The sequence below is a fragment of the Mustela erminea genome, chromosome 6 (genome assembly GCF_009829155.1).
Source record: "Mustela erminea isolate mMusErm1 chromosome 6, mMusErm1.Pri, whole genome shotgun sequence".
Taxonomy (NCBI): Eukaryota; Metazoa; Chordata; class Mammalia; order Carnivora; family Mustelidae; genus Mustela; species Mustela erminea.
The window spans coordinates 37,576,243-37,603,921 of record NC_045619.1 but is presented as its reverse complement, the minus strand read 5'-3'; the positions used below and the strand labels follow the sequence as shown (position 1 = coordinate 37,603,921).

The 27,679-nt window shown below is 36.5% G+C and overlaps 1 protein-coding gene across 2 annotated transcripts in view; it reads left to right on the top strand.

Moving 5' to 3' along the window:
• Nucleotides 1–27,679, top strand: part of ACSS3 (acyl-CoA synthetase short chain family member 3) — a 153,407-nt gene that overhangs the window by 118,106 nt on the left and 7,622 nt on the right. For both annotated transcript variants that reach the window (XM_032346903.1, XM_032346904.1), the window contains exons 10-13: nt 179–274; nt 2,950–3,013; nt 13,764–13,845; nt 16,010–16,132. In XM_032346903.1, the coding sequence (XP_032202794.1) occupies nt 179–274; nt 2,950–3,013; nt 13,764–13,845; nt 16,010–16,132 (365 nt within the window). The remainder of the gene's footprint in view (nt 1–178; nt 275–2,949; nt 3,014–13,763; nt 13,846–16,009; nt 16,133–27,679) is intronic.

Here is a 27,679-nt window from a genome sequence, read left to right as displayed (position 1 = left end):
GGTATCGATTACTGGATCTTTTTTTTTCATTTTTAAATAATGCATTTCCTCCCTTCATCTATTCCTCGTGCAGGTAAATTCTGTGGCAAACTGGGGGATTTCGGGCAGGGCATACACTGAAGAAACATCATGATCTCAAATTTAAATGTTAAATGATAAATAATATTTATTTCTCCAGAGACTGGATCCCCAATTACAGCATCATGCATTGGATTAGGTAATTCCAAAACACCTCCTCCAGGACAAGCAGGAAAAAGTGTTCCAGGATACAATGGTAAGAAATGACCCTGATTATTTGCAATAAATTTGGTTATTTTTCCATGTCTAATGCGAATCAAACTGCACAGTAAGTGCTTAAAAGTATTTGATTGAATGAACACTATAAATAAATGCATTAATTCTGTTATTAATCCATTGGTTCAAAAATAAGATTGTTGACTTCCAAGGACGTGTTCTCAATGACTGTCATAACCAAAAAAACAGTATTTATAAGGCACTTTAGGATATGGCTATAAATTAATATGTATGGAATACTTGCTTGGTGCAGACTACTTTGCATACATCATTTCATTTAATGATGAATTATAGTTAATTCAGAGGTATCATTACCATCGTAAAGATGTGTTCACTGGTGCCAGGAGAGGCTGAATCACTTTCCTGAGGTAATATGGCTGATGAGGTCCTCTAGACAATGCACACCATTGTGTTTTATTTTATTTGTTTCTTTGCATGTTTTTGCTACAAAAGTTGCAGTGTTTCCCATTACATATGCTACCTTTTAATTTAGGAGTGATGATAAGTCTTCTGAGCCTTGCTGTCTAAAGATAAATATAAAAAGTAAAGATTCTAAATAGAAAAATCGCTTCATCCATGCTGCTAGTATGTGACAAGAAGATATAATATATTTTAAATATTTGTTTTTAGATTGTTGGTAGTAGCTTTGATAGTTCAGTAATTTCCCTTGGGCTCTACTTGCTAGTTGCATAACTTATACAAGTCACCTAACTTTTCGGAAATTCAATTTTCTTATTTCTAAATGGAAACAATAATTCCACATGCTTCCTGGGGTCATGATGTAACACGAGGGAGCATTACACAAGCACTTGCCAGTCAACAGACTGAACTAAGTCTTAGCTCGCCGTGTGCTGCTATTTCAGAGAAGCCAGACAGACTGACCTGATTTAAACTTACGCATTCACTTCACAGACAAGGAATACAAAGAACAGGAGTTATTTTATATGTATAAGGTCACACAATTTAGCTTAATAGATGTATGAGGAAAACCCATCTTTGGGAGACAGAATACAGTTCCTACCTAGTTTCTATTTGCTTGTAAATTATAAAATATAGAGACTTATCCTTTGCCTCTCTGACATAAAAATATTTTATTTTCTTTCTAGTATAATGATTAGTTAAAGAAATGTGGATCATTTGACTTAGCCTAATGCAGATGTATTTATAAAAAGAAAATTTAGATTTTTTTTTTTTTTTTAGGGCAGGAACAGATTTTCTGTGAAGTCAATGACTTTTCCAGGCATGGGAAGGTGAACCTAGCTTTAGTGAAATCCTCACTTTGAACGGTTCTATCATCCCTGCTCCTTTTATCAGAAAAATTGCTTTGTGTTGAGCCATTTTTAGGGGCTGATGTTTGTGGGAGATGTTAAATACATTTCCCTTTCAGTATTTTTATATCCAGCTTTAAGAAAGAGTTAAGCTTTGATGCCTCATGAAATTTCAGTACAGAAACTTCTTGTCTGAAAGCCATCGGCTTACTGATCACATAGGTTAAATGTTAGAACTGAGGTATCTATACCCAAGGAGGTAGTGGTTTTATGACTTAGGATTTTTATGTTTTGTGATTAGATATTCAGAAGCATAAGTAGTATTCAGTATTATAATAAAAAAAGTGGTATCCACTTGGGAAAGGCAAGATAACCATTTTTTGTGTGTGAAAAATACTCAATGTAACCTAAGTGTCGCATGCATTGAGTACCTTACACAAGCTTGTCACTTTTTTCTTCAAGTAATTCTTAAAACAACACTGAGAAAAGAATCACTCTTACTTTTTATACAGAGAAATTAAAGGCGTAATACGTGTACAGGGCCACAGAGAAAATTGGTCACTGTACTGGGATTTGGGGAAACATAGTGAGGCATGACTTCTACCCTTAATGACCTCCCAATCTTGTGAGAGGAATATTTATGCCACTACTTATGGTCAGAATAGAACCTTAAAACGAAGTGCTCTGGAAACACAAAGAAGGGAATGATTAACTTTTTCTGGGGACAAAATCCTCCTTTTCTCATAGCTTCACTCAGTAGAATAACCTGGATAAATGAAGCCACACAAAGGATCAATTAGAGCTTAAAATGCGATGATATATCCTCGTTTCCAGGTTGCATTAGGGGTTACGGAATGTGGATTCAAGCTTCGGCCTCCTAAAACCTTTCAGGATTGTCAGGGTGCTGCAGAAAGCACCGGGATAATATTTGGGAATTAAATGGATCTTGAAGGCTCAGAAGTGGATATTAAGCTTTATTTTTAGTGCTTGAAATATTTTTTTTTGTAATGTTAGAACTTGATTTGTTTCCCTTAATTTTTGAAAAGCTGCATATATTTTTGATGTTTTTTAGTAGAATAGAAGTCCATGTTAAAGTGGGTATAAACATGGATTATGAAATTAAGAGCATGTTTGAAATGCACTGTATTTACTTAAGGGAGGTTCTGAGGGAAAATTCATGATCTTGTTAAGAATCAAAGCGTGGGCTCTTTTAATTTTTTGTGAGACATGTTAGCATAGTTGTATGTTCATGGTCTCATAGGAATTAAAAGATGTCTGTCAAGTGACAGTTTTTGGGGTTAGAAATAGGAAACATGGAAAAGTTTAAGCTTTAAGGTTATGCATTTTTATTCAAATTTATATTATTTGTTTATATTTTACTTTGCAGTTATGATTTTGGATGACAACATGCAAAAACTGAAGGCTCGATGTTTAGGAAATATTGTGGTAAAGTAAGAAAAATTTTCAATACTATTATATAAGAGAGCAAGAATTGATATATAATATTAAGAAAAAATTGGAGTGGTTGTGATGATAGTACCAGGGAGGGGGTTGCAAAAGAAGCTCATGCATTGTTTGAGAATACATAATGCCAACTCCTGTTGTTTAAAGAGGGAAACCCCATTAAGGAGGGCACACAATCTGATGAGCACTGGGTGTTATACCAGTAATGAATCATTGAACACTGCACCAGAAACTAATGATGTACCATATGTTGGCTAATTGAATTTAAATTAAAAAATAAATTAATTAATAAACATGGAAACCCCATAAAGTGGAACAGATTTAGGTATGATTTTTTTTAAACATTTTATCTATTTATTTACAGACAGAGATCACAAGTAGGCAGAGAGGCAGGCAGAGAGAGAGAAGCAGGCTCCCTGCTGAGCAGAGAGCCCGATGTGGGGCTCCATCCCAGGACCCTGAAATCATGACCTGAGCCAAAGGCAGACGCTTTAACCCACTGAGCCACCCAGGTGTGCCTAGATATGATTTTTTTTAAAGATAAATCTTGCATTTTAAATATTTTTTGATGCTATAATGTAACTTAAATACCAGAAATCTAAAGAAGTATATAAAGATTCTATGCTCCCACCCTTTGGCAATACAACATTAATTTTATAGTATATATGACTTTTTCCTTTTGGCATGCATTGTAGATTGTCAAAACAATTCAGTTCATCTTTGTATTGCTGTTTTCCCTTAAACTTGTCTCATGAGCATCATTCACTTTAACTCTGCCCCTAAAAATGTTTATCCCCATTCTAGAGCTCTTAGTCTTTTTTGAATATTTATGATTATAAATAATGACATATTGAACATCTTTGTGCTGTCTTTTCTCCTTTTCTGATAATCACTATAGTACTGAATAATTTCTAAAAGTATCATTACTGAGTCAAATAGCAGCATAATATAAAATCCCTGACTCAGGAAATACCACAATCCCTTGCTAACATTTTTCATCCTTGTTCAATTGTAAGCAAGGTGTCAAAATTTGAAGTCAAAATATTACTGAAGTGGAAGTTGGTTAAATTGGGGGACAAGCAGGCACCTGGGCGGCTCAGTGGGTTGAAAGCCTCTGCCTTCGGCTCAGGTCTTGATTTCAGGGTCCTGGGATCGAGTCCCGAGTCGGGTTCTCTGCTCAGCAGGGAGCCTGCTTCCTCCTCTCCCTCTGCCTGCCTCTCTGCCTGCTTGTGATCTCTGTCTTTCAAATAAATAAATAAAATCTTTAAAAAAATTGGGGGACAAGCAGGATGTGACATTTTAATAATTAATACAGGTTGCTTTAGTGCCCCTGATGAGCAAGACATTGGCATCCTTACTCATGTGGTTTAGTAGTAGAACTTGGCAGAAGGAGCTACTATAAATAAAGAACATTTTATGTCAGGCCTGAAAAAAGATTTGTTTTCCCATTTATTTAAAAAAATTTTTGGGAAAAAAATAAAAGAATTCTTCGGGCTCCTGGGTGGCTCAGTCGGTTGAGTATCTGACTCTTGGTCTCAGCTCAGGTCTTGAACTCAGGCTTGTGAGTTGAACCCCTGCACAGGGCTCTACGCTGGGTGTGGAACTTCCTTTAAAAAATGAAATGAAATGAAATGAAATAAAAAAGTAAAATGAATTCTTATGACTTGGCATCCTGTCTCAGGTCAGAGACCTAACCTGAGGTATGAAATTGTCTCAGGTTAGGTCTCTGAACTGCAGGATATCAGACATATACCCTCACCTGTCCCTAAACCTAACCCTATACCCAAACCCTAACCCAAACCTAAACCCTATATCTGAGGAAGGGGGGAAGGAAAATGTGGTGGATTTATACAATAGACTGTTATTCAGCAGTAAAAATGTATGAGATCTTGGCATTTACAACAACAGAGATGGAGCTAGATTAAAAAAAAAACCTATCATTTAAAATTCTGTGAAAATGAATAGAAAAACAGCAACTTAAAAAAGAATATTTTTTCGGGTCAAAATACTATAACCTTACAAAAAGCTAACAGATCGGATACACTTTATGATAAAATTCTCAGATTCTCATGTTATCCCTAAAGATGTAAGCACTATATTACTTTTTTCAAGTTTAAATTTTAAGACATAATGTTGGCAAAATGGAAAAATTAAATACTGAATATACCATTTATTTATCTTATTCTGAGCCTCGTATGTTAACATAGAACTGGTTGAAATCTGACCTCTTAGGGGGAAAATGGTAGGGATGGGGGGATGGCGTTCTAAGAAATTATTAATCTGAACAAGATTGTAGGTGGTGGTTTAGCTTACTTAGGGAAGCACATGGCTTTTGAGAGCCTTTAAAAGCACTCTAGCAGCATACTTTTTGTAATCTGTTAGTGAGTCTATTTCACAAAACAACTCATGTACAATCCCAGGGGGAGTGTTTGATGCCAGCAGTTTTATACCCTTCACGTGTTCTGTCATTCTCATTTTTGGTGGCTTTGCCCTACTTCCATTCAAAAATAATAAAATATAGCAAAAGGCCATATAGACTGTATTTTTTCTTGAAGTCATTAATGTTGCTTCTAGTACTTAAGAGTAACACAGGTATTGCCTCGAAGCCTTCTGTTGTTTAGATCATCACCAATTCAGAATTATTTTTTTCCCTTTGCATTCCTGAACAGGGAATTTCATTGTACTGATCTGGGATTCTGAAATTTCTATGTGAATTATTTGAAGATATCATATGTTATGACATGCAGTGGAGTTTGATTCCTTCCTTAAGTTCATGGTGAAACTAGATGTTTGAAAATTATATATATATATATATATATATATATATATAATTGTATTCAAAAGATAAAGTAGAAAAAAACAGGAAAAAATGTTCCCACCAAGATCTCTCTCTCTCTCTTTCTCTCTTTTTAAGAATAATTCGTGAAATGTTTTTTTAGGAACTTGTTTTTATCTGGGAGAGCAAGGATTTCCTTTTGAAAACCACTTCTCCAGTGGCCTTTCCACCCTAACCCATCAACCTCAAAATTATTTGTACATCTCAGTGGCTGCCTGTAGCATACGTAGGACGTTTTCACATTTAACATCTATCAATAAGACATGTTTCTCTTAGTCCATAGCTGTTCTCTGTGCCTTGAGGGGATACACCGTTCATCCAGAATGTGAAATAGTCAATGAATGCTTTTTAAGAGCTCATAATAAATATATGTTTAATTGAATTAAGGGGAAGAAAAAAGCACAGCTTTTTGACTTAATGAAGATTGTTCCGGTTTTTAAAAAAATAGTGTGTAATTTGAGAGAGAATATTTTTTTTCAGGCAGACCACATGGGATCTGACAGCAGGCTTCATTCCTGATATTGGCTACATGGGCACCCAAAAAACCTTGGTGGACTGTAAGAGGGATTATGACTGGTGGCAGGGTCCACAAAACATCTGAGATTCTGAATTTTAAGAAACGTATTGACCCTCAAGTTTGAAAAACTTACAACAAAAGTTAACACATATTTAATTAAATACCTTTGAAATTGAACCTTGTAGCAACTTCGGGGTCAGTTTAGTCTTCATAAAATTTTCATCTCATGTGCAAACAGTGTTTAGGTCTTTTCCCGCTCTGTACAATTTCTGAATATATACAGTAACTGCTGAGAATAGCCAAATGTAAGCTAAAATGTGTATCTTCTTGCCAAATAATTTTAAAAGCAAAATTACAACTTTTCTTCCAGAAAAAAATTCTTGTTTCTATGGTCTTTTGCTATGTTTTAGTATTTGTGCATATATATGGGGTGAGACCACCGTAATAAGAATAATTAGGGTCCATGGGGGACTTAAAACTGAGACGGTGTCCAAAAATCACGCCTGGGAGTGAGCCCTGGCCAGAGTTAGATGCCCCGTTCAATTATTCATACCCATGCTTTTCTTCATTATTTTGTATGGTGACTGAGTAGGAGCAGTTTGGAAGGGCAGCACTCCCAAATGTTACTTATGTTCACTAATTATACTTGTAGTATAATTACAAAAATATGGGGAAAGACTGTATGGAATATTTGAAATGTGTGGATCTCAAACTATATTATGATAAGTTAATAAAAAATGACTCATTGTTTTGAGCCTAGATTTATTTGCTTTTATAAGTCCTGTTCATTATAAAATCTGCTCTAGATAGGATAAATAACATCGGAAACTATCTTTCTCTAACAGTTTCTTTACAATCTGAAGCTATAATCCTATTTCCACTCTTTTTGAGATGTTAAGTAAGTGTAATGATTCTTTTTATCATATTAAGACAATTCACCTAAAATGAGAAATAGTGGTATGTGGAAATGTTGAAGAACAGAAAACTCTTGTTCCACTTCCTTTTTTCCACTTCTTTGTTAATGCTTTTTAGAAATCACTCTTTTTCTGTCCTGGGGATCCCTTCCCTGGAAGGGAGACATTTAAGTGATTCCTTAAACTACTGTACACCTTAGGTTGTAATAAACAGGAGTCCCGTAGCTTTCGTACGTTCTCTGCTTTCACAGATTTTGCCTTTCTAGTAGAAGAGAAACTACGTGTCTTTGTAGATGTTAGCAGATTTCTTTGATTTTTGAAACCTACCCCAGGCAGTTAATTTAGTGGGAAAGTTATGGTGTCTGAGTTGCTATGAATACAGAATGTTCACGACTTGTGGGAGGTGTCCCTGCAATTGCATCCAGAGCTCTAAAGTGCAGAAGTAAAACAGCCAGTAATTTCCAAGCAACACAGAGCAGGGCGTGAAAGAACATTTTCACTGCAGTTGCCTTCCTCAGTACCACACTGCTCGAGGTTATTAAAGCCATAGGTCTCTGCCTACTGTAACAAGTGGGCAATAGTTGATCAAAACCAACTTGTACTGACTAATAAATCTTTTCCACGGTATTCAGGTTTTCTTGAAAAGGAAAAAAAAAAAAAATGAGGCCTCTGTTCTGGGCCTGCATTTTCTTGGACCAGATCTAGTTGTTGCTACTGATAGCCGAGCTTGCCCGTCTCCTGCTGTGTGCTCTGGGGGTGGGGAGGAGGCTGTGCCCTGCAGACAGTGGTGGAGTAGGAGGGAGCTATAGGGCAGGGTCCACGTGGCTTCTGCTCTGGTGCCTGCTGGTTTCTCAGCCTCCAGATATTGAACTCCTGTCCCCTAATGGTGTGTGTTATAGCTTCCCTTTATAGTCACTTTGCTGCTGTCTTGGGAGAGGGTCAGGACGGCTCTCTTTTCATCAGTATATCCTTTGTATAAAACTGAGGATGACACGTGTTCCTTTCTAAATATCAGATGCAAATTTTAGTATGACCTTTTATTAGCCTTATGACATCACTGGGGTGTAGACCGTGGGACAGATATTATCCTCATTTTAGACATGGGTATATCTAAACATCTTTCACAGTGAGGGACACTGCTAGAATTCACATTTATAACCTGGTCTTTTGTCCAGAAAGAAAGAAGTTACGGTCTCATCAGTCTCTTTGTGGGGAGACAAAAAGTAGCTTCATATGAAAATCTCAAGTGAAGCCTCAGACTCCATAGGAAATGCTGGGAGGGCAAATTGGGATCTAATCCCAGAATTCTCTAGGCAACAGGAGTTATATCTTCAATTTACTTCTGTTATTGTGGGGATTCCTAATGGAACAGTAAATACAGACCATCCTATATTATCTGGGAAGGAAGACCTAAGAGTTTTACACTCCAGAGTGATCTTGAATGTCAGCGTTCTACATCGATGAGCATTGCCTTCCTTTCTTATGTATTTAAGGATTTCTCAGCACTCCCATGCTTCCCCATCAGTGTGTGCTCAGGTGTATGTGCGCGCGCGCGTGTGCGCGCGCACACACACACACACACACACACACACGGGATCACTTCAGTTATTTCTCTTTCCCCTTAAGATTGGTCTCTGAGGAAAGACATTCTCTGAGGGTACCTCTTGATTCACAACTGGACAGGTTGCAACCAAAGTTCCCTTTCACTCTGCTTGAAAGAGTTGGGAGGGGGGAGGGGGTTTGGGAGAGGGGGGTGGGGTTATGGACATTGGGGAGGGTATGTGCTATGGTGAGTGCTGTGAAGTGTATAAACCTGGTGATTCACAGACCTGTACCCCTGGGGATAAAAATATATTGTATGTTTATTAAAAAAAATTTTTAAAAAAAGAAAGAAAGAAAGAGTTGGGAAAGGTATCATCACAGAGTAGTAGCATTTTATCTTGGCTTTGAAGGAGGAGTGCAGAGACTAACCAGCCTGTGTCTCAGTATTTTCAAATCTTCCCCTCCTTCTGTCAGTCTACCGTATCTTTATGTTATTGTAACTGCAGAAAACAGTTTTCTTTTTCTGTAACTTCAGAAGAAGAGGATCATGGCATCCATTATTCCAGAAGGAATAGGGTAGTCATTAGGCTATTCAACAAGAAAAATGTTAATTTGGAATTCTTTTTAAAAAAATCTACTCTAGGTCTTATATACCTAACTTTTTTCTGGAGCTTGTTGCTTCTCTTCTCTGTTCCTGCTTTTCTTTTGGACCATTATATGGCATCTTTCAAGGATCTTTTTTTAGACGCCCTTTCTAATATTGAAATTGCAACATCTGAATTTTTAAAAAATATTGTGCTTTATTAGTGAAGAACAGATAGTATTTCTCGTTTTATCCTGCTAATTACTAATTGCAATCTCTTATCTTGCTCTCCGGCCTGTTCCTCAATGAGATTTGGGGATATTGAAGCAGTTTTCTGGAACATCTCACAAATGATCGGGAGGCACATATGCCGTTTCCGGCAGATCCACACCTTGGCTTTTAGGTGTGGGCTTAGATTCAGGGATAACACTTTCCCTTCCAAGAGCTCCTGCTGGTACAGAGTCTAAGGAGCTGCCATCAAACTTGCCTGACAAACATCTTTACATTATTGCACTAACTTAATGGAATAGACATCATTCGTGATGTCTTTCTCTGCATCTGTATCATAAAAATACTAAGTATCTTATAACACACATTATGCCAGGCCCTTCATGTGTCTGAGACCGGAATTTATATCTTTATATCATCAATCTCTAACGTGGTGACTGAGGAATATCAAGCATCCAACAAATATTGATTGAATGGAGAAAATAAATACACGAGTTAATGCACATATGCATACATGAATGAATGAATAAAACATAATTCCTCTGGTGTTTTCTTCTCTAACTTCATAGTCTCTTCACTGGCTACTTCTAGTCACATCTTTCCCATCTTAAATTGACCTGCTTCTTTGCCTTAAACCAATAATAACATATCTTTCCTTCCAGTCACCCACAAACTTTTAAAAACTTTTAAAAAAGTGTGGTCTCCACTTACTTACTTCCTGTTTACTTTTTAATCACTCCTGTTATTGTCTGCGCCACAGACAGTCCTGAGAACACTCAATATATCTTCATCGGTAAGTCCCCTGACCTCTCACGAATCACTCTCAAACAAAATCTGTGTTTCTATGACCTTGTTGAATATTCAGTCATTATTAAAATTCTACTGTAGTGGCTCCTAAAATATTGTTTTTTCCTAGTTCCCATACATCTGATTTTCTTTTCTTTTTTTTTTTTTCAATCATCTTATTTCTTTGGTCCTTAAAGAAGAATAACATTGGGCCTTGATTTATTCCTTCCATTTTATGCACTGTCTCTGTATCATATCCTTGTTATGTTTTTAATTCTCAAGGTCTATAGGTATATACAAATTTATGCAGGAGTGAGAAATTGTATAAAAATCCCTACTGTCCCTGTTGTTCAAAAAATTTAAGTGTTTAAAATGTGCAACAGCTGAAAAAGCCCATGTGCTAAAAGTTTGTTAATGTGTTCCCTTGGAGGATGGCTACATACAATTTAATTGTCTATGTTTTAATTAATTATAAGAATATAATCTATCTGTTACTAATTGTTGGTATCATAGTTCTCTCAGGAAGTAAGAGAAAACCTAAATTATCAAGGCATCTTCTTTTTAAGGACGGAGGTTGCAGATGTAACCAACTTCTGGAAAGTGTAAAATATTCCTTTTCTCTCTAATAACACTCACCAGAAAATGCTACACTCTCCATCCATGTGCACAGGTGCATACTAGGCCACCAGGAAACTCAGATTGCCCACAGTACCCAAAGTACTAATTCTCTGGGATTATAAGTGCAAATACGTAGGAGTCTCTACTGGGAGGAGGCAATGTGGGGGATTGCTGAGGATCAAAATTTGTATGTGGGGTAGGTAAAATGAAAGAGAGGCTTATTTAACAGCATGTCCTTCTACATACACAGTTTTTAGAATGGGCAGTGTTAAGTATTTCAGGATTTGGATGGGCATTTCTGTATACCAGCAATCAGATGGGGCTAAGGAACAGGTGCTCCCATTAGACTTGGTGTCCGAGTTCTAATTTGCCTCAGACCCCAGCGCTCTCTGATGTCCCCAAAGTTGCCTGAGTTTCCGTTGCCATTTATTATCACAGTTACTTTTTATTTTTCTTATAGTTTAAAACTATCACCATGAAAAACGGAAAGGATTCTATATCAGGATATATTTGGGGGGGAGGAACAACGGAAAATTATTTATTTAATATGTAAGCAGCGCCCAGGTCCATCGAGATTTTTGTCAATTCTTTTATTTTACATATAGCCGGCTTCCCTCATTACTATGATCACTTCTGGCCCGAATTGGCTTTGATTTACCATCTACCACCCCTTCCTGCTGTCCTCTTGCCTCTTTATCCTCAGCGTCCTGAAAATACTGCTGAATGGAGTGTATTTTGGTGGCTGTCCTATTCATATTTTATTTCCATGTTTAATAACGAATGATTTATGCTTGTCTATAAAATATTAACAGTAAAAACAAACTGACAAAGTGAAATTACATACATAGAGCCTTGAGACTGATGTAGCAAAGTCAGTTACAAGGACACAAAGGGACCATCTTCAGCCTCTGCCTTGACGCGCAGGCTTAGCGATGAACAGCGAGAGTAACAACAGCAGAATCTCTGTCGTTCTCCTGACAAACTGCTTTCTTTTTTTTTTAAGATTTTATTTATTTATTTGACAGACAGATCACAAGTAGGCAGAAAGGCAGACAGAGAGGAGAAAGCAGGTTCCCTGCTGAGCAGAGAGCCTGATGCAGGGTTCCATCCCAGGACCCTGAGATCATGACCTGAGCTGAAGGCAGAGGCTTTAACCCACTGAGTCACCCAGGCCTCCTACAGACTGCTTTCATACGCATTTTATGCAACAACATGAGGCCCAGAAATGCAGATGTTGCATTTGTTCCTCCATTGTAAAATAGTACAAAATGAAGCCCTCTCAAGGGGAGGGCCTCCCGGGAGGCTGGCAGGATGGTGGAGCTGGGCCGCCGATCCCACCTGTAGCAGCACTTTCTGTCTGACAGAATGTGAGAATACAATTCAGAGCCTCAAAGGTCTAATATTGGGGTAGGGGATGCGTGACATTGCCTCATGTGGCCTGTCTACTTTGTTTCCAGTATTCTCAGCATCAGTTCTGTGAAGTCGTTACCTCACTTCGTATTTTTTATGGCATGAGCCTGGAGAGGGAAGTTTTTTGAAATTCCTTGAGTTTCACAATATCTCAATTTCCCAACGTTAAAGCATCTAAAAGGGTCTTGTGTCCAGAAAACAATCTGAGTGGTTATTTTCGTTAGGGGACACCTCCTGCAGGGGACCAGTGTGAGAACTTGTTCATTTACCTGTACAGACAGACAAAGATGGAGCCCTGCCAGGTGTAGAACACCTGTTCCAGATTACGGAGGAAAGCAAGAAATATAAGAGCAAATTGATTGAAAAGAAGGGCACATCCTATCTTATATTTTATTTTATCATTTTTAACCAACAAATTTATTATTTTTTATTAACATACAATGTATTATTTGTTTTAGGGGTACAGGTCTGTGAATCATCAGTCTTACCCAATTCACAGCACTCACCATAGCACATGCCCTTCCCCGTGTCCATCCCCCAGCCACCCCATCCCTCCCAGCCCCCCTCCCCTCCAGCAACCCTCAGTTTGTCTCCTGAGATTCAGAGTCTCTGATGGTTTGTCTCCCTCTCCGGTTTCATCTTGTTTCATTTTTTTCCTCCCTTTCCCCATGATCCTCTATCTTGTTTCTCAAATTCCTCAAATCAGTGGGCATTATGCTAAGTGAAACAAGTCAATCAGAGAAAGACAATGATCATATGATAGGTTATATTTCATATTCTCCAGTATTTCCATGTGTTCATCCAATGAGAAATCACATACATTGGGATGGTCCTAAAAAGGAAGAATGCAAGAGGGCGTAGAGAGAGAGAATTCCCTGAGGCAGATTGATTGTGAAGATGAGATTGTTTGTGGAATGTTGAACTGGAACATTTCATCACACAGAGATGGGCAGAGGGGGCAGTTGGGAGCTTGGTACTTAAATTTTTTTTTTAATTAAAAAAAATTATTTGCCTATGGTAGAAGGATATTTGTCCTAAAAAGTAATTTGGTGATGCATTTGTGGTTCCTTTTTGCAGATGTTATGCTTCTTTTGTGCCCTTTCCAGAAACTGTAGTCATCCCTCAATGATACGCATGGCCATCTACTTTAGCCTTAGTCAGACATGATATGTCCAGCAGGTTTCGGGGTTGTATTTCAATGTGGGATTGACTTGCAGTTATCCATCACACTAGAAAGTATTCTACTCAATCTATCTTTATTACCACTTTGATCATAATCCTAACTGCTTTGTTTTTCTATAAGGTTGCCATTACCGCCTGGGGCTTTTTCAGGACTCTGGAAGAATCAGGAGGCATTCAAGCATTTATACTTTGAGAAATTTCCTGTAAGAACTTTATTATACTTTTTTTAAAAACCTTCCAAAGTACTTCTTGCCTGTTAAGTTGAGCACTTAGTCCTGGCATCGTAGATAACAGTACAACTTTTCAAGTTTATCTGGACCAAGTTCCAGATCTCAGAAACAAGAATGCCCAAACCACAATGATTAAAGTAAATCATTTTTATATTTATTTTTTATCAGTCTCTGGGCATAGACATTTCTGTTCTTCTTAGCACATTTTCCTGAAATTTAGCAGCCCTCAATATCAGGAAAGTTTTTATTAAGTTAAAGACTTTTAGGGGACTATCTCTATTCCTCCCTGCATTGAATCCTGTTATAGACTGAGAGCACCTGCCCTGTCCCTAGAACCCCTTAATCTTCTCTACAGCTGGTTATGTGAGCAAAGTTCATTTGGATTCCCCACAGTTGTATTTTTCCATTCTTTTACCTATTTTTAATATTTGTTCTTAAATGTTCTCCTAGCTTTTTATTTTAAGTTCCCATTTTAAAATACAGACACATGCTAGACATGGTGTTCCTACAGCACAAATTCCAGCCACCTGGATGATAAAAATTGTTCTACTTTTTGTCTTGTTATTTACCTGTTTCTCCATATCATGGTGATGTGTTTTATGTTTATAACAATGATTTACTGATGATACATGTCAGGTCCCGCCATCATATTGCTGCTGTCCTTTGACTTCTATTTCTTTCCAAGAGATTCTTGGTTCTCATTAGGCAGTAGGCGAAAAGAAAAAAAAAATAAGAGAATGGTTAGGATTTCATATAAAAACAAAAACAAAAACAAGTCTCCCTGTTCAGCATTTTATCTTGATTATTTTTGAGTGAAGGACAGGTGACCTAGTCAAGCCGACCAATGACAAGATTTAAAAGAGCTTCCTTTAGAAAGAGATCGTGAAATTAAATGACCTCAGCAGCTGAGGTTAAAGCAGCCCCCGACTGACCGTGGCTGGGAAGATTTGTCAGCAGAGCTGAGCTCTGCCAGTCTAGTCTATCTGCCCGATGGGCCGCTGTTAAATCATCAGAGTCCTGATGTGATGAATAACACCTGACAGTGGCAAAGAAGGTGTGCCTGTGGTTTCAACACGGGCACCTTTAACACCGAAAGCTCCTTCAGAGTCTCCGTTTACAGTTAACCTATGTGGAGTGACTCTGTAAATAGTCTTGCCTTGTTACCCTGACTTCAGATTTCTCATCTAAGGGCTTAATCACCGCTCAAAAAGGTTGAGTAAATTGCCTGGAGTTTAGAAGTGTTGGAGCTCAAAATGGAACTCATAAAGTCCAGTTCCACGGTCCATGCTCTGTAACTGTACTCCAGGTTTTCTGTCCAACAGAAGTGGCAGTCAGAGCGGCCAGTTACTGAGGGCTTACGGTGGGCCAGGGCCTGCCGTCCTTAGATACACCATCTCATCTGTGCTTCGGAGAAGCTTATAGGGTAGAGCCCACTACCCTGTGTAACAGAGGAGCACCCTGAGTCTCAGAATAAGAGGCTCAAATAGTGACTCATCTGAATTGTTCCTAAAGCCCGTGCTCGTTAACGTAAGGGTCAAAATAACTGAAAAGCATTGGAAGTAATATTTTGTTCTACTTCTTATTCTTCTTGATTCTTCATTCTGTTGTGATTTCTGGACCAGTGAAGATGTGCTGCTACTTTGAGTTGATTAAAAATTAAATTTCATCCCTATTATTACATTTCATGGAAGCTCGGGTCTAATCCAAATTCATGTTAATAAACTAGCGCTGTATTTTGTAATTATTTATAGAGAGCTTTAAAAGTTTTAAAAATTAATATAATTAAAGAAGAAATCCATCAAAGAAGTACTTTCTAATACCAAAGTATGTTGGAAATATTGAACTGTTACTTCTCCATTAAAAAAAAATTGAGTTCCTAACCTTCACAACTCTAAGTTCAAACATCTAACTTAAATATATATAAAAATGCTTAAATTTATTCCTGGCTATTAGTGGAGCAAAGAGATTCTAGTAAGTTATCAAAATCAAAAGGAGTTTAATTCCATAGCCTAGGAATGAAGAAAAGTTAAATGCATGCCATTAATCCATTTCTATCACATTTTATATTATACCAAACTTAAATGATTGCATTACCTAGCAATACATGCTAATTAGACTTATTGATTCTTATTTTCAGGGATACTATGACACCATGGATGCTGGTTACATGGACGAAGAAGGCTATTTATATGTTATGTCTCGAGTTGATGACGTGATAAATGTTGCGGGTCACAGGATTTCTGCAGGTGCTATTGAAGAGGTATAGATAAGTATGGATTTTCTGTTCCAGGTGGTATTGAGAACAGAGCTGAAGTCAGTAATTGAGGTTAAGTCAGTGTACCTGGAAAATTACCCTTCATTTGACGCAAAGGCTAGGTTATTCTCATATCGGTCTCACCTCACTTCCTCTTGTGTAAATCCTCCTGTTCTCCACACTCCCTGATCTCTGTCTGGGTGGTAGGGAGGAATTTTAAGAAGCTCCATTTATGTGTTATTTATAGGAGAGCTTATATACTCTTGCTTCTTGATCCTTGCTACTTGATTGCCTCTAGCTTCTTGATTTTCTCTTGCTTAATAACCTGGTTTGCATACCATCTTTAACTGGTATGAGATTTAAACATTTTACTGTACTCTTAAATCCTAAGAATTTTCTTCCAATGTAAATACATTGTCGCAATGTCTCCAGAAGTTTTTTTTTTTAATATTATGTATTTAATTTGTATACTTACATAGTGTAAAATCCACTTTATTGTTGTACAATACTATGAGTTTTTATACTTGTATAGATTCTTGGAACCTTCACCACAGTAGGATACACAAAAATGTCAACACTGCTGAAGAATTCTCTTTTAACATTGACCTTCGTATCCTGACCCTCCCCATCCCTGGTGACTACTGATTTTTCTGGTTCTATGTTTTTGCTTCTCTAGAATGTCATAAAATGGACTTATACAGTTACATAATATTTGGAGACTGGGTTATTTCATTTAGAAAAATACATTCGAGATGTATCCAAGTTTTTGTGTGTATCATGATTTGTTCATATTGCTTTTAGTATTTTCATTTGTAGATGTACTAGCCAGTTTCTGTATCCATTCATTCACTGAAGGATATTTGAATTGTTTCTAGTTTGAAACAATTTTAAATAATATATACATTCATGTATGTGTTTTGGGGCAAGATTAGTTTTTTTTTTTTTTTTTCCAGGATAAGTACCTATCGTGAGTTGACTTAGTTATGTGGTGAGTGTATGTTTAAGTTTATAAGAAACTGTCAAACTCTTTTCTGAATGGCTACACAATTTTATATTCTCACCAGCAGTGTTTGAGTATTTCTGTTTCTTCCCATCTTCATCTATACTTGGCATTATCATTATTCTTTATTTAAACCATTCTATTAGATGTGTAATGGTATGTCATTACTTTTACTTTTCCATAATGCCTTAATGATGTTGGGCCTCTTTTGACATGCTTATTTCTCATCCACATATCTTCTTTGATAAGATACCTGTTGAAATGCAAGGGGCACCTGAGTGGCTCAGGGGGTTAAGTGTCTGCCTCCAGCTCAGGTCATGATCCCTGGGTCCTGGGATTGAGTCCCCCATTGGGGTCCCTGCTCAGTGGGGAACCTGTTTATCCCTCTGCCTGCCACTCCACCCTGCTTGTACACGCTCACTCTCTCTCTCTCTTTCCCTCACAAATAAATAAAATCTTTTAAAAAATGTTCTGCCCATTTTTTAAAATGTAGGTTGTTTTCCTATTGTTCAGTTTTGAGAGTCCTTTATCTAATACATGATTTGCAAATACTGTCTTTCAGTCTGTCGCTAGTCTTTTTGTTCTCTTCAAAGTGTCCTTACAGAGCAGAAGTATTTTTCATATTGACGAGGTCAAATTCACTGATTTTTTTTTCTTTGACAGATCATAATTTTGGCATTATATCTTAGAACTCTTTCCTCACCCAAGATCATAAATATTTCTCCTTTGTTTTGACCTTAGAGTTTTATAGTTTCATGTTTTACATTTGCTTTATTATTTTGCATTTTGTATCAGTTTACATTTACATTTTGAGTTTTCGTGTGTGTGTATGATACAAATGTAGGTTGAGGATTATAATTATTTTTTAATATGGATGTCAATGGTTCCAAGATTCAATTATTGCAAAGACTGCATTTCTCCTTTGAATTGCTTTTGCACCTTTGTCCAATCAGCTGATAGTATTTGAGTGTATTTCCAGAGTATCTCTTCTATTTCATTATTTTATGTGTTTATCTTTTTACCAATACTATTCTGTCTTGATACTATAGATTTGGAATGCCTTAAAGTTGAATAGTATTCACATTTGCTCTTCTTTTTCAAAACTGTTTTGGATGTTCTAATTTCTTTACTTTTCCACATATATTTCAGAATGAATCTTTTGTAGTTACAGCGGATTTTTATTACGACTGTATTAAATCATAGATTCTTTTGGGAAAAACTGATATCTGATCCATATGGAAATTTCTAATCCAAGAATTTTATATGTGCCTCCGTTCCTTAAGGACTTTTTTTTTTTTTAAGATTTATTCATTTATTTATTTATTTATTTATTTAAGAGAGAGGAAGAGGGAAGGAGAAAGACCACATGCACAGATGGAAAGGGAGAGGGAGGAGCAGACACCCCACTGAACTGGGAGCCTTATGAGGGGCTTGATCCCAGGACCTTGGGATCATGACCTGAGCTGAAGGCAAATGCTTACCAGACTGAGCCACCCAAGCACCCCTCTTTAGGTCTTTTTGAATATGTTCCATTGACATTTTATACTTTTTAGTATACAGATTTACACCTAAGTATTTAATTTTTAAGCTACTATAATCTTTTCTGAAGTTTTAGTTTCTAAATTTTCACTGCTAGTGGATAGAAATGCTATTGAATTCCCTGAACTGATCATGCATTTTTTTTTGTAGATTTTTGAGAGTTCCTATGTAGAAAATCATGTTGTCTGTGAATAGAGATAGTTTTATTGCTTTCTTTTCAGTCTAAATGCCTTTTATTCCTTTTTCTTGCCTTCTTGGACTGGCTAAAACTTCCAGTATGACATGGAATAACAGTGGTGAGAGCAGACACCCTTGTCTTCTTTCTGATTTTAGGTTAAAAACATTTAATACCTTACCATTAAGAATGATGTTTCATTCTTAATGAAATGAAGGTATTTCTGTAGATAAACTTTATCAAGTTAAGATTCATTTGTTCCTATTTTGATGAGTTTTTTTTAAGAGTCTTAAATGAACACTGGATTTTGCCAAATGCTTTTTCTGCTTTTTTAATACATGAATTGCATTAATTTATTTCCAACTCTTTAGCCTTATGTCACTGGGATAAACCTTACTTGGTTGCAATGTTTTTATATATTGATTTTTTTTAAACATCTATAGTAACTTTCTTTGTTCTGAAGTTGGTTATGTGTGGTAATCACATAGCCATTTCATCTTTTTTGAATAGTGTTTGTGTCATTTACCTTTTGCTGCCCTTTCATCTGGATCATTAGGGATCATTATGAATCTGTAGAGATCCATCTCGATCATTATGCTTTCTGTGGACTTACTGTGCATACAGTTGGGTCTTACTTTTATTTTTATCCAGTCTGCAGTCTTTATCTTTTAACTGATGTTTTTAGACCATTTACATTTAAATAAATTATTCATAAATTTATATTTATGCCTATCAGTTTATTAGTTTTCTTTTTTACTTTTTTCACTCCTTTCCTAGACTCCTTTCTCCCTTCTTTTAAGTCATTTCATTCTTTTTTTGTAGCTTCTGTTTCTTTACTGAAAACTGTGCTCCCTTTCATTCCAAGAATGTTTGCCCATTCTTCTGGCACCATGGCTGTTGTTGGGTTTTTAGTATTCATCTTTGTTAACTTTAAAAAAATTTTTTTTTAAGATTTTATTTATTTATTTGACAGACAGAGATCACAAATAGGCAGATAGGCAGGCAGAGAGAGAGGAAGGGAAGCAGGCTCCCCGCTGAGCAGAGAGCCGGACTCTGGCTGATCCCAGGACCCTGGGATCATGACCCGAGCCAAAGGCAGAGGCTTTAACCCACTGAGCCACCCAGGCGCCCCCATCTTTGTTAATTTTATACTGAATGTGCAAATGAGGTGTTAGGGTCAAAGACAGATTTCTTGATAATAAGTGTGTCATTGCCCTTTTATGTTCTAGCCTTAGGTACTACAGAAGTGCCAGCCAGACAGTTCCTAGAAGAGAGATGAGGAAGATAATTTTTGTGGGCTTGTAAAGGGCAAGGAGACATTGACCTTCCACCCCCCATTAGAAGGTCTCCTTCTAAATGTAAGGCCTTCTTCCAAACTCAACTCTTTGATATGTAAATAAAATCTCCAGGAGCCAAATAGCCCTGTGTGTCTCAACTCCTACAACTTCGAAATGTTTCCAAGTTCTAAGGCTTCATCTTTTCTTGACATGTAAATACCTAGGAAGGTATTCAGCCGGTTTCCCCTGCACAGTGTGAGTTTAACCTAGAGATCTAGTCTCCTCCAGACTTTGATAATTTTGCCTTCTCAGGGAAATTAGTAAGGTTTTATTATCCTTTCAGATCAGAGCAATTAACCCGACAAACAGCTATAGATCAGATTCTCATGGTATTTGAAGATTCTCGGGCTAGGGGGTTTTGTAGGAGCAATGAGGAGTCCAGGAAAGTTTTATCCCCTGCCACCATTATAATAGCTGCATTAAAATTTTTGTCTGATCATTCTAATATTTGGGTCATCTTGGCATTGGCATCTCTTGACTCATAGAGAGCATGACCCGATTTTTTTTTTTTTTTTAAGAGAGGTTTAGGTTTTCCTGATTCCTCTTATGTCCTGTAATTTTATATTTTTATCCTAGACATTTTGAATATGGCATTATGAGATTTTGGATCCTGTTGAAATCACGTGGATTTGTGTTGTTGTGATGACTTATTTTAGTTAAGAACAGACCACCTGTCCCTGCTCACTTTCTGTGGACTGTGGTTCCAATGTCGATTTGATTTTCACTCTTTGCAGTGCTATTTTGGTGCATCTCACTTGTTTCTCTCTCAGAGGCCAACCTGAAACTTGAGTTAAGTGTTCAGAATCTACACTGTGCTGAATCTGGTTGGATTCCTGCATGCACCATGTCTGGGTTGCATGGGGTAGGCTCAGGACTTCATACACAGATTTTAAGTATCCCTTTCTCCAACTCCTTCCTCTCCATAACCTACTCATCGCTTTCTGATTTCCAAGGTTCCCCATTGCTGCTATTTTGGGTAAAAAGTCAGGGCTGTATTCCCTGTGCTTTTATCAAGGGTCAATACTCCATATTCTACGTTCACAGCATCCCTGGGCAGAGGATGAGACTGTCTCTTGGTAGCACTTGCTTAGTGTAGAGCAGAGCAAGTTACCAGGGATCTCCTCAGGGACTGGATAGCTGCTCTTGGGAGGTAGAGGGGTGGGGGTGTCACAAATGACTCTGAATCTTTCTAGGCTCCCAGGGTGTGTGCATGTGTTTGGGGCTGGCATCCCTCAAGGGTTCCCTCCCACAGGCTGCACACCAGTAGTGGAGAGGGGGAAGGACCCAGCTCTTTTGCTGGCATTCACTTGGAATAGGGTGCGGAGAGTCAACAAGGTTTCTACAGCTCTGTAGGAAGGAAGAAGGGAACTGCTTCTCTGTGGGTGTTCATCTGGAATAGGGAGGTAGATTGAAAAGGATTGTTTCCCAGATCCTCTGCTCCTTTCCCTGGGCTTCAGTAAAGGCAGACATTTCTTTGGGCTTTTCTGTCTGTCCGCACTTATCGGCAGTTCACCTTTTGGGCTGCTCTAGTACCCGGGCCAGAATATATAGGAGGCAAAACAAAGAAACAAACCATAATGATAACAAAACCCAAAACCTCCAAAGAAACAAATCGAAAAAGGAGGTTTTGTCTCAAGTTCTTATAATTTTAATAGAGTCATCTGATCTGATTTTTTAAACCATAGTTTTTCATTGCAATTAGTAAACGTGATAAAATGGAACCTATTTATTCCATCATTTTCAGAACCAAACCCAGAATAAGTTTAAATGGAATAGAGCAAATTTTAAATGAAAGACAATGTTTAAAAATAATTCCATGGGATCAGAGCATGCAGAATCAAAGCTGAGTTCTCCTTACTATAATCTGAAGATGGTCACCTTCTTTAAAAGTCATTTATTTTCAGTGAAAACAAAATAGTTTAATGCCTCTTGTCACTCGGCTTTGTGTGTGCGACAATGTAATATAAGCTGAGTAAAAGGAAAGATTTTTATGCAATATTTTGGAGTAAGTGGCTTCGTGTGCTATTATAATATTATCTTATTTTTAACCTACTGTGAATTTTGTGATAACCTGAAATTGAAATTCACGCTTCATGTGTTTTGGTGTGTTGGCAAAAGGTGGTTCTGGTTGCATGAACTTTTAATTTCTTGCCTGTAAGAGATTACCTCTAATATTCCACCTGCATTTCTGGCAGAGTCAGCTAATCAAAATATGGAGATTACATATGCAAAGCTTTTATTATCAGTCAAAGTTCTTGGTTCTCTCTTATTTTTAGAACAAAAAAGAGAAGTATCAACCTATTTAAATATATGCTTTAATATGTTTCCACTGACATCCTTCTCATTGTATGTAATCAGAGAATGAGACAGACAGAAGGTAGGCAGTAAAATGACAAAATTGGGGAAAAAAAAGAAAAGCATACTAGAATCAATGGTTTCCAACAGGAATTTTGTCACTGGGTCTTGGAGTACTTATAGCACAGAATCACCCATCAGCCTTCTTGATGTGAACGTCTCCCTTTATATGAATTAAATGATTAAATTAAATGATTAACTCTACTGTAAATGTATGTCTAAGAAGGAAGTTAATACCTCAGTTCATATCAAGTTTGTCTTCTTTATGTTGGCATCTATTAGAAAGTTTTGAACTAACATTCTTTACTGGATTTTTCTTACCTCTTAGCAAAATTGCTTAACATTGATTATTAATGTGTATGTTTTTACATACATATTTTTATTATTTTTATTGATGACATAACCAACATTTATTAAAAGTACTCAAACCTTACTTTATTTGTAAATGATCTCCGAGACTCTCCCTAGGATTCTCAATTGTCAATTCTGAATTCCAGATTCCAATTTGGGTTTTTGAAATAGGATTGGAGGGTCTTAATTCGTGGGACTCTCATTTGCAATAATTAAAAATAGACTGAATGTTGCTTTTATATATAGTGAAAATAGTGTCTTTCCAGTTTCTTAAAGTAAAATATGACATGTGCATTACTTTATATAAGACTAAATCAAACAAATTCTATTAAAATTACTACATTAAAAACATTTCAGGAAACTGTACGTTCTTTTCTGTTCTCATCATAAGAAAATAGAGTTCTAGAATAGCTTTTATAAATTTAAGAGGATCTTATCCTTGCAAATCTCAATACATGTAAGGGCCATCTGTAACTATTAAGTAATAATCATATCTATTTGAAAAGTTGATTAATGTTTGAGAGCCTGGCATCTAGATAGACACTTAGGATACTCCAGTGGAAGTTCAAAATGTCCTTAGGAAAAGTGGGTGTGAAATCTGCTATTTCAGGTCTTAGGAGCTAATGTGGTCCTTCTTGCTTGGTTCTCTTTCACTGTTGTGGGCAGGTTTCATGTGGAGACACCTCCAGGGAACAAATTAGGCTCCCTGGTTTCATTCTTTCACTTGTAGCTTAAGTTTCATTTTGTTAAATAATCCTACTAGTATCCTTGGGAACTTGGAAATCTGCTGCTAAATTACTGCACTTAAATCCTAGAGCTGTGTTCATTGCAATTTGCCCTTTGGAAGGTTATTTGAACCAAAGTTTCACTGTTTGTTTTCTAAGTTAGCTATTTTGTTTGCTATTTTTAGGAGTGATTTCTTCAGGATTGAATATATTTCCATAAAGTATGTATTCAGCAAAGATGCTATGTAATTTCAGTTCTACCCAGCATTAAATGACTATTGGCTTTAAATAGTTGTAAGATTGCTGAATATTTTCCTAAGTATAAATATAGATATTGATGATAATGTGGAAACTAACAGTTTCCTAGATGACTCCAATATCAGAGGGAATGAAGAAGTATTATTCTTCCCATTGCAGAGGCAATCTCCTACCAAATACTGGATCCTTGCACCTTTGAAGGTGCTTGATTTAAACTAATACTTCTACAATTAAAAGCATAATTGAAAATCTGTGTAATTTAACTGATAAAGTCATAGAATCTTTCAAATCCATTAAAATTTACACAAAAATGATAGTACCCCCTTCAAGCTCTATTACAAAACTGTAATCATCAAGACAGTCTGGTACTGACACAAAAACAGACACATAGATCAATGGAACAGAATGCAAAACCCAGAAATGGACCCTCAACTCTATGATCAACTGAGTTTTCAACAAAGCAAGAAAGAATATCTAATGGAAAAAAGGTCTCTTTAACAAATGTGTTGGGACATTGGACAGCCACATGCAGAAGAATGAAACTGGACCATTTTCTTACACCACACACAAAAACAGACTCAAAATGGATGAACAACCTAAATGTGAGACAGGAATCCGTCAAAATCCAGGAGGAGAACACAGGCAGCAACTCTTTGACCTCGGTCACAGCAACTTCTTGCTAGACACGTCTCCAAAGGCAAGGGAAACAAACAAAGACAAAAATGAAAGATTGGACTTCATCAAGATCAAAATCTTTTGCACAGCAAAGGAAACAGTCGACAAAACCAAAAGACAGCCAACAGAATGGGAGAAGATATTTGCAAATGACATATCAGATAAAGGGCTAATATCAAAATCTATAAAGAATTTATCAAACTCAACACCCAAAGAATAATAATTAAATCAAGATAAGGACAGAAGACATGAACAGACACTTTTCCAAAGAAGACACCCATATGGCCAACAGACACATGAAAAAATGCTCAACATTACTTGGCATCAGGGAAATACAAATCAAAACCACAGTAAGATACCATCTCACACCAGTTATAGAATAGCTAAAATTAACAAGTCAGGAAATGACAGATGTTGGCGAGGATACAGAGAAAGGGAAACCTTCTTACACTGTTGGTGGGAATGCAAACTGGTAAAGTCACTCTGGAAAACAATATGGAGGTTCCTCAAAAAGTTGAAAATAGGGGCGCCTGGGTGGCTCAGTGGGTTAAAGCCTCTGCCTTCGGCTCAGATCATGATCCCCGGGTCCTGGGATCAAGCCCCGCATCGGGCTCTCTGCTCAGCAGGGAGCCTGCTTCCTCCTCCCTCTCTGCCTGCCTCTCTGCCTACTTGTGATCTCTGTCTGTCAAATAAATAAATAAAATATTAAAAAAAAAAGTTGAAAATAGAGCTACCCTTAGACCCAGAAATTGCACTACTAGGTACCTCCCCAAGGATACAAATGTAGTGATCCGAAGGGGCACCTACAACGCAATGTTTATAGCAGCAATGTCCACAATAGCCAAACTATGGAAAGAACCCAGATGTCCATCAACAGATGAATGGATAAAGAAGACCTGCCTATATATATATATATATGTGCATCTTCTTTATCCATTCATATATATATATGTATATATATGTGTATATATATACACACACACATATTTTATTTATCCATAATATATATGGATATATATACCCATTTTATATATAATATATATTATACATTATATACATTATAATATATATAAATATATATTAATCATTTTTATATACACACAATGAAATACTTTTGAGCCATCAAAAAAATGAAATCTTGCCATTTGGTGTAATGTGGATGGAACTAGAGGGTAAGCAAAATAAGTCAGAGAAAGACAATTATATGATGTCTTTCAAATGTGGAATTTAAGAAACAAAAACGTAGAATCATAGGGGAAGAGGGAAAAATAAAAAAGATGAAATCAGAGAGGGAGATGAACCACAAGAGACTCTTAATCATAGGAAACAAACTAAGGAGTGGAGGGGGATTGGGGGATAGGGTGACTGGGTGATGGACATTAAGGAGGGCATGTGAGGTAATGAGCACTAGGTATTATATAAAACTGAAGAAACACTGAACCCTACCTCTGAAATTAATAATATATTATATGTTAATTAACTGAATTTAAATTAAAAAATTTTAAAAGACAGTGGAAAATGCTATCAAATTTGAGTGGGAAATGATTTTAAATAATAATTCTCTATATAGTTAATCTATCAATTAAATTTAACAAAATAAATAAATTTTAAAGATATAAGGACAAGGAAGGTTTACAAATCAGCGCTACCCACTATGAAAAAATGATGCTTGGAATATTTATATTAAGCACAAAATGTGAGAGATATAATACCATAAGACAAGAAGGCATCAGCCTGAGGATGAACTATGAGGATGGACCTCAACCTTGCATAAACATTAGAATCACATCTGGATCTCTTACAAGTACAACTGTCCAAATGAGAAGATCATCTGGGATGCTGGTAATACTCAATTTCTTGAATTAAATACACAGATGTGTTCATTTTGCAATGTTTAATCACAAAAAAATACATATGCCTAATTTCCACCCAACACTTAATCCAGAATATCAAGGGATTGAGTCCAAGTGTAGGCATTTTTTAAAAGCTCTTTTGGTTATTATAATTTGCATCCAAAGTGGAACCACTGCCCCTAAAATAAGCTAAAATGCAAATAAATTAATATTTTGTGAACCCATGATAGAGAAGATTGTTAATTATGCTCCTTAATATATAGTATATTAAAAAACATACCCTCTTGTTTTTTCATTTTTTAATTGATTCATTCCTTTATTGTTACCTCTTACTCTTATTCTTCATTCTTCCCCAACCATTCTATTGTGTTTAGTGTATATACTGTTGTTTATATGTTTTTCATCAAATACAAATTGTCATATGTGCTTGCAATTTTAACTGATTTAAAAGGTATTTTATTGATATCTTATTCTGTTACTTGAGACACCTACTGTCCAATATGATAAACAAAGAACTAGAATGGCAGTTTAAAATCTATTAATATAATGTTTAATACTAAAATGAACTACAAATCAAAAACTATTTTAAAATATTTAATTTTAGAGAAAACGATCTAGGAAATAGAGGTTTTTCATTCTGTGATTAATTTTCAATATGACTTGTTTCTCAGAAAGATCAAATTATTTTTCTTTGTGGGGCACATGGTACTATTGTGGCACATGCATTTAATACATGTTTAGTTTTTAGTCCACTTGTAAAGTTTTAATTTGAGTATTATAAAAATTTTGGTTTAAAAAAAAATGACAGTATCTCAGAAACAACAAATGACAGGCATTTCCCAGGCTTATTACCCTGTAATCTATATTCCCCTATTATCTATATTTATACAGATATTCCTCCACTTGAGAAAGAGGTTAAACCTATCTAAAATGAAAATACCATAAATTAAAAATGCATTTAATACACTTAACCTGGCAAAAGTCATAACTTAGCTTAAGCTACCTTAAATATGCTCAGAACACCTACATTAGCCTACAGCTGAGTGAATTCATCTAACACAAAGCAGACTTTATAATTAAGTGTTGAGTACCTCGTGTAATTTATTGACTATGGTACTGAAAAGGAAAACAGAATGGTTGTACGGGTACCCAGTGGTTCTAAGTGTATCCGTTGTTTACTGGGTAATCGCTGATGGGGAGCCGAGGCTTCTCGCCGCTGCCAGGGATCACAAGAAAGGGGTGTCTGTTGCATACCACTAGTCTGGGAAAAGACGGAAATTCAAGA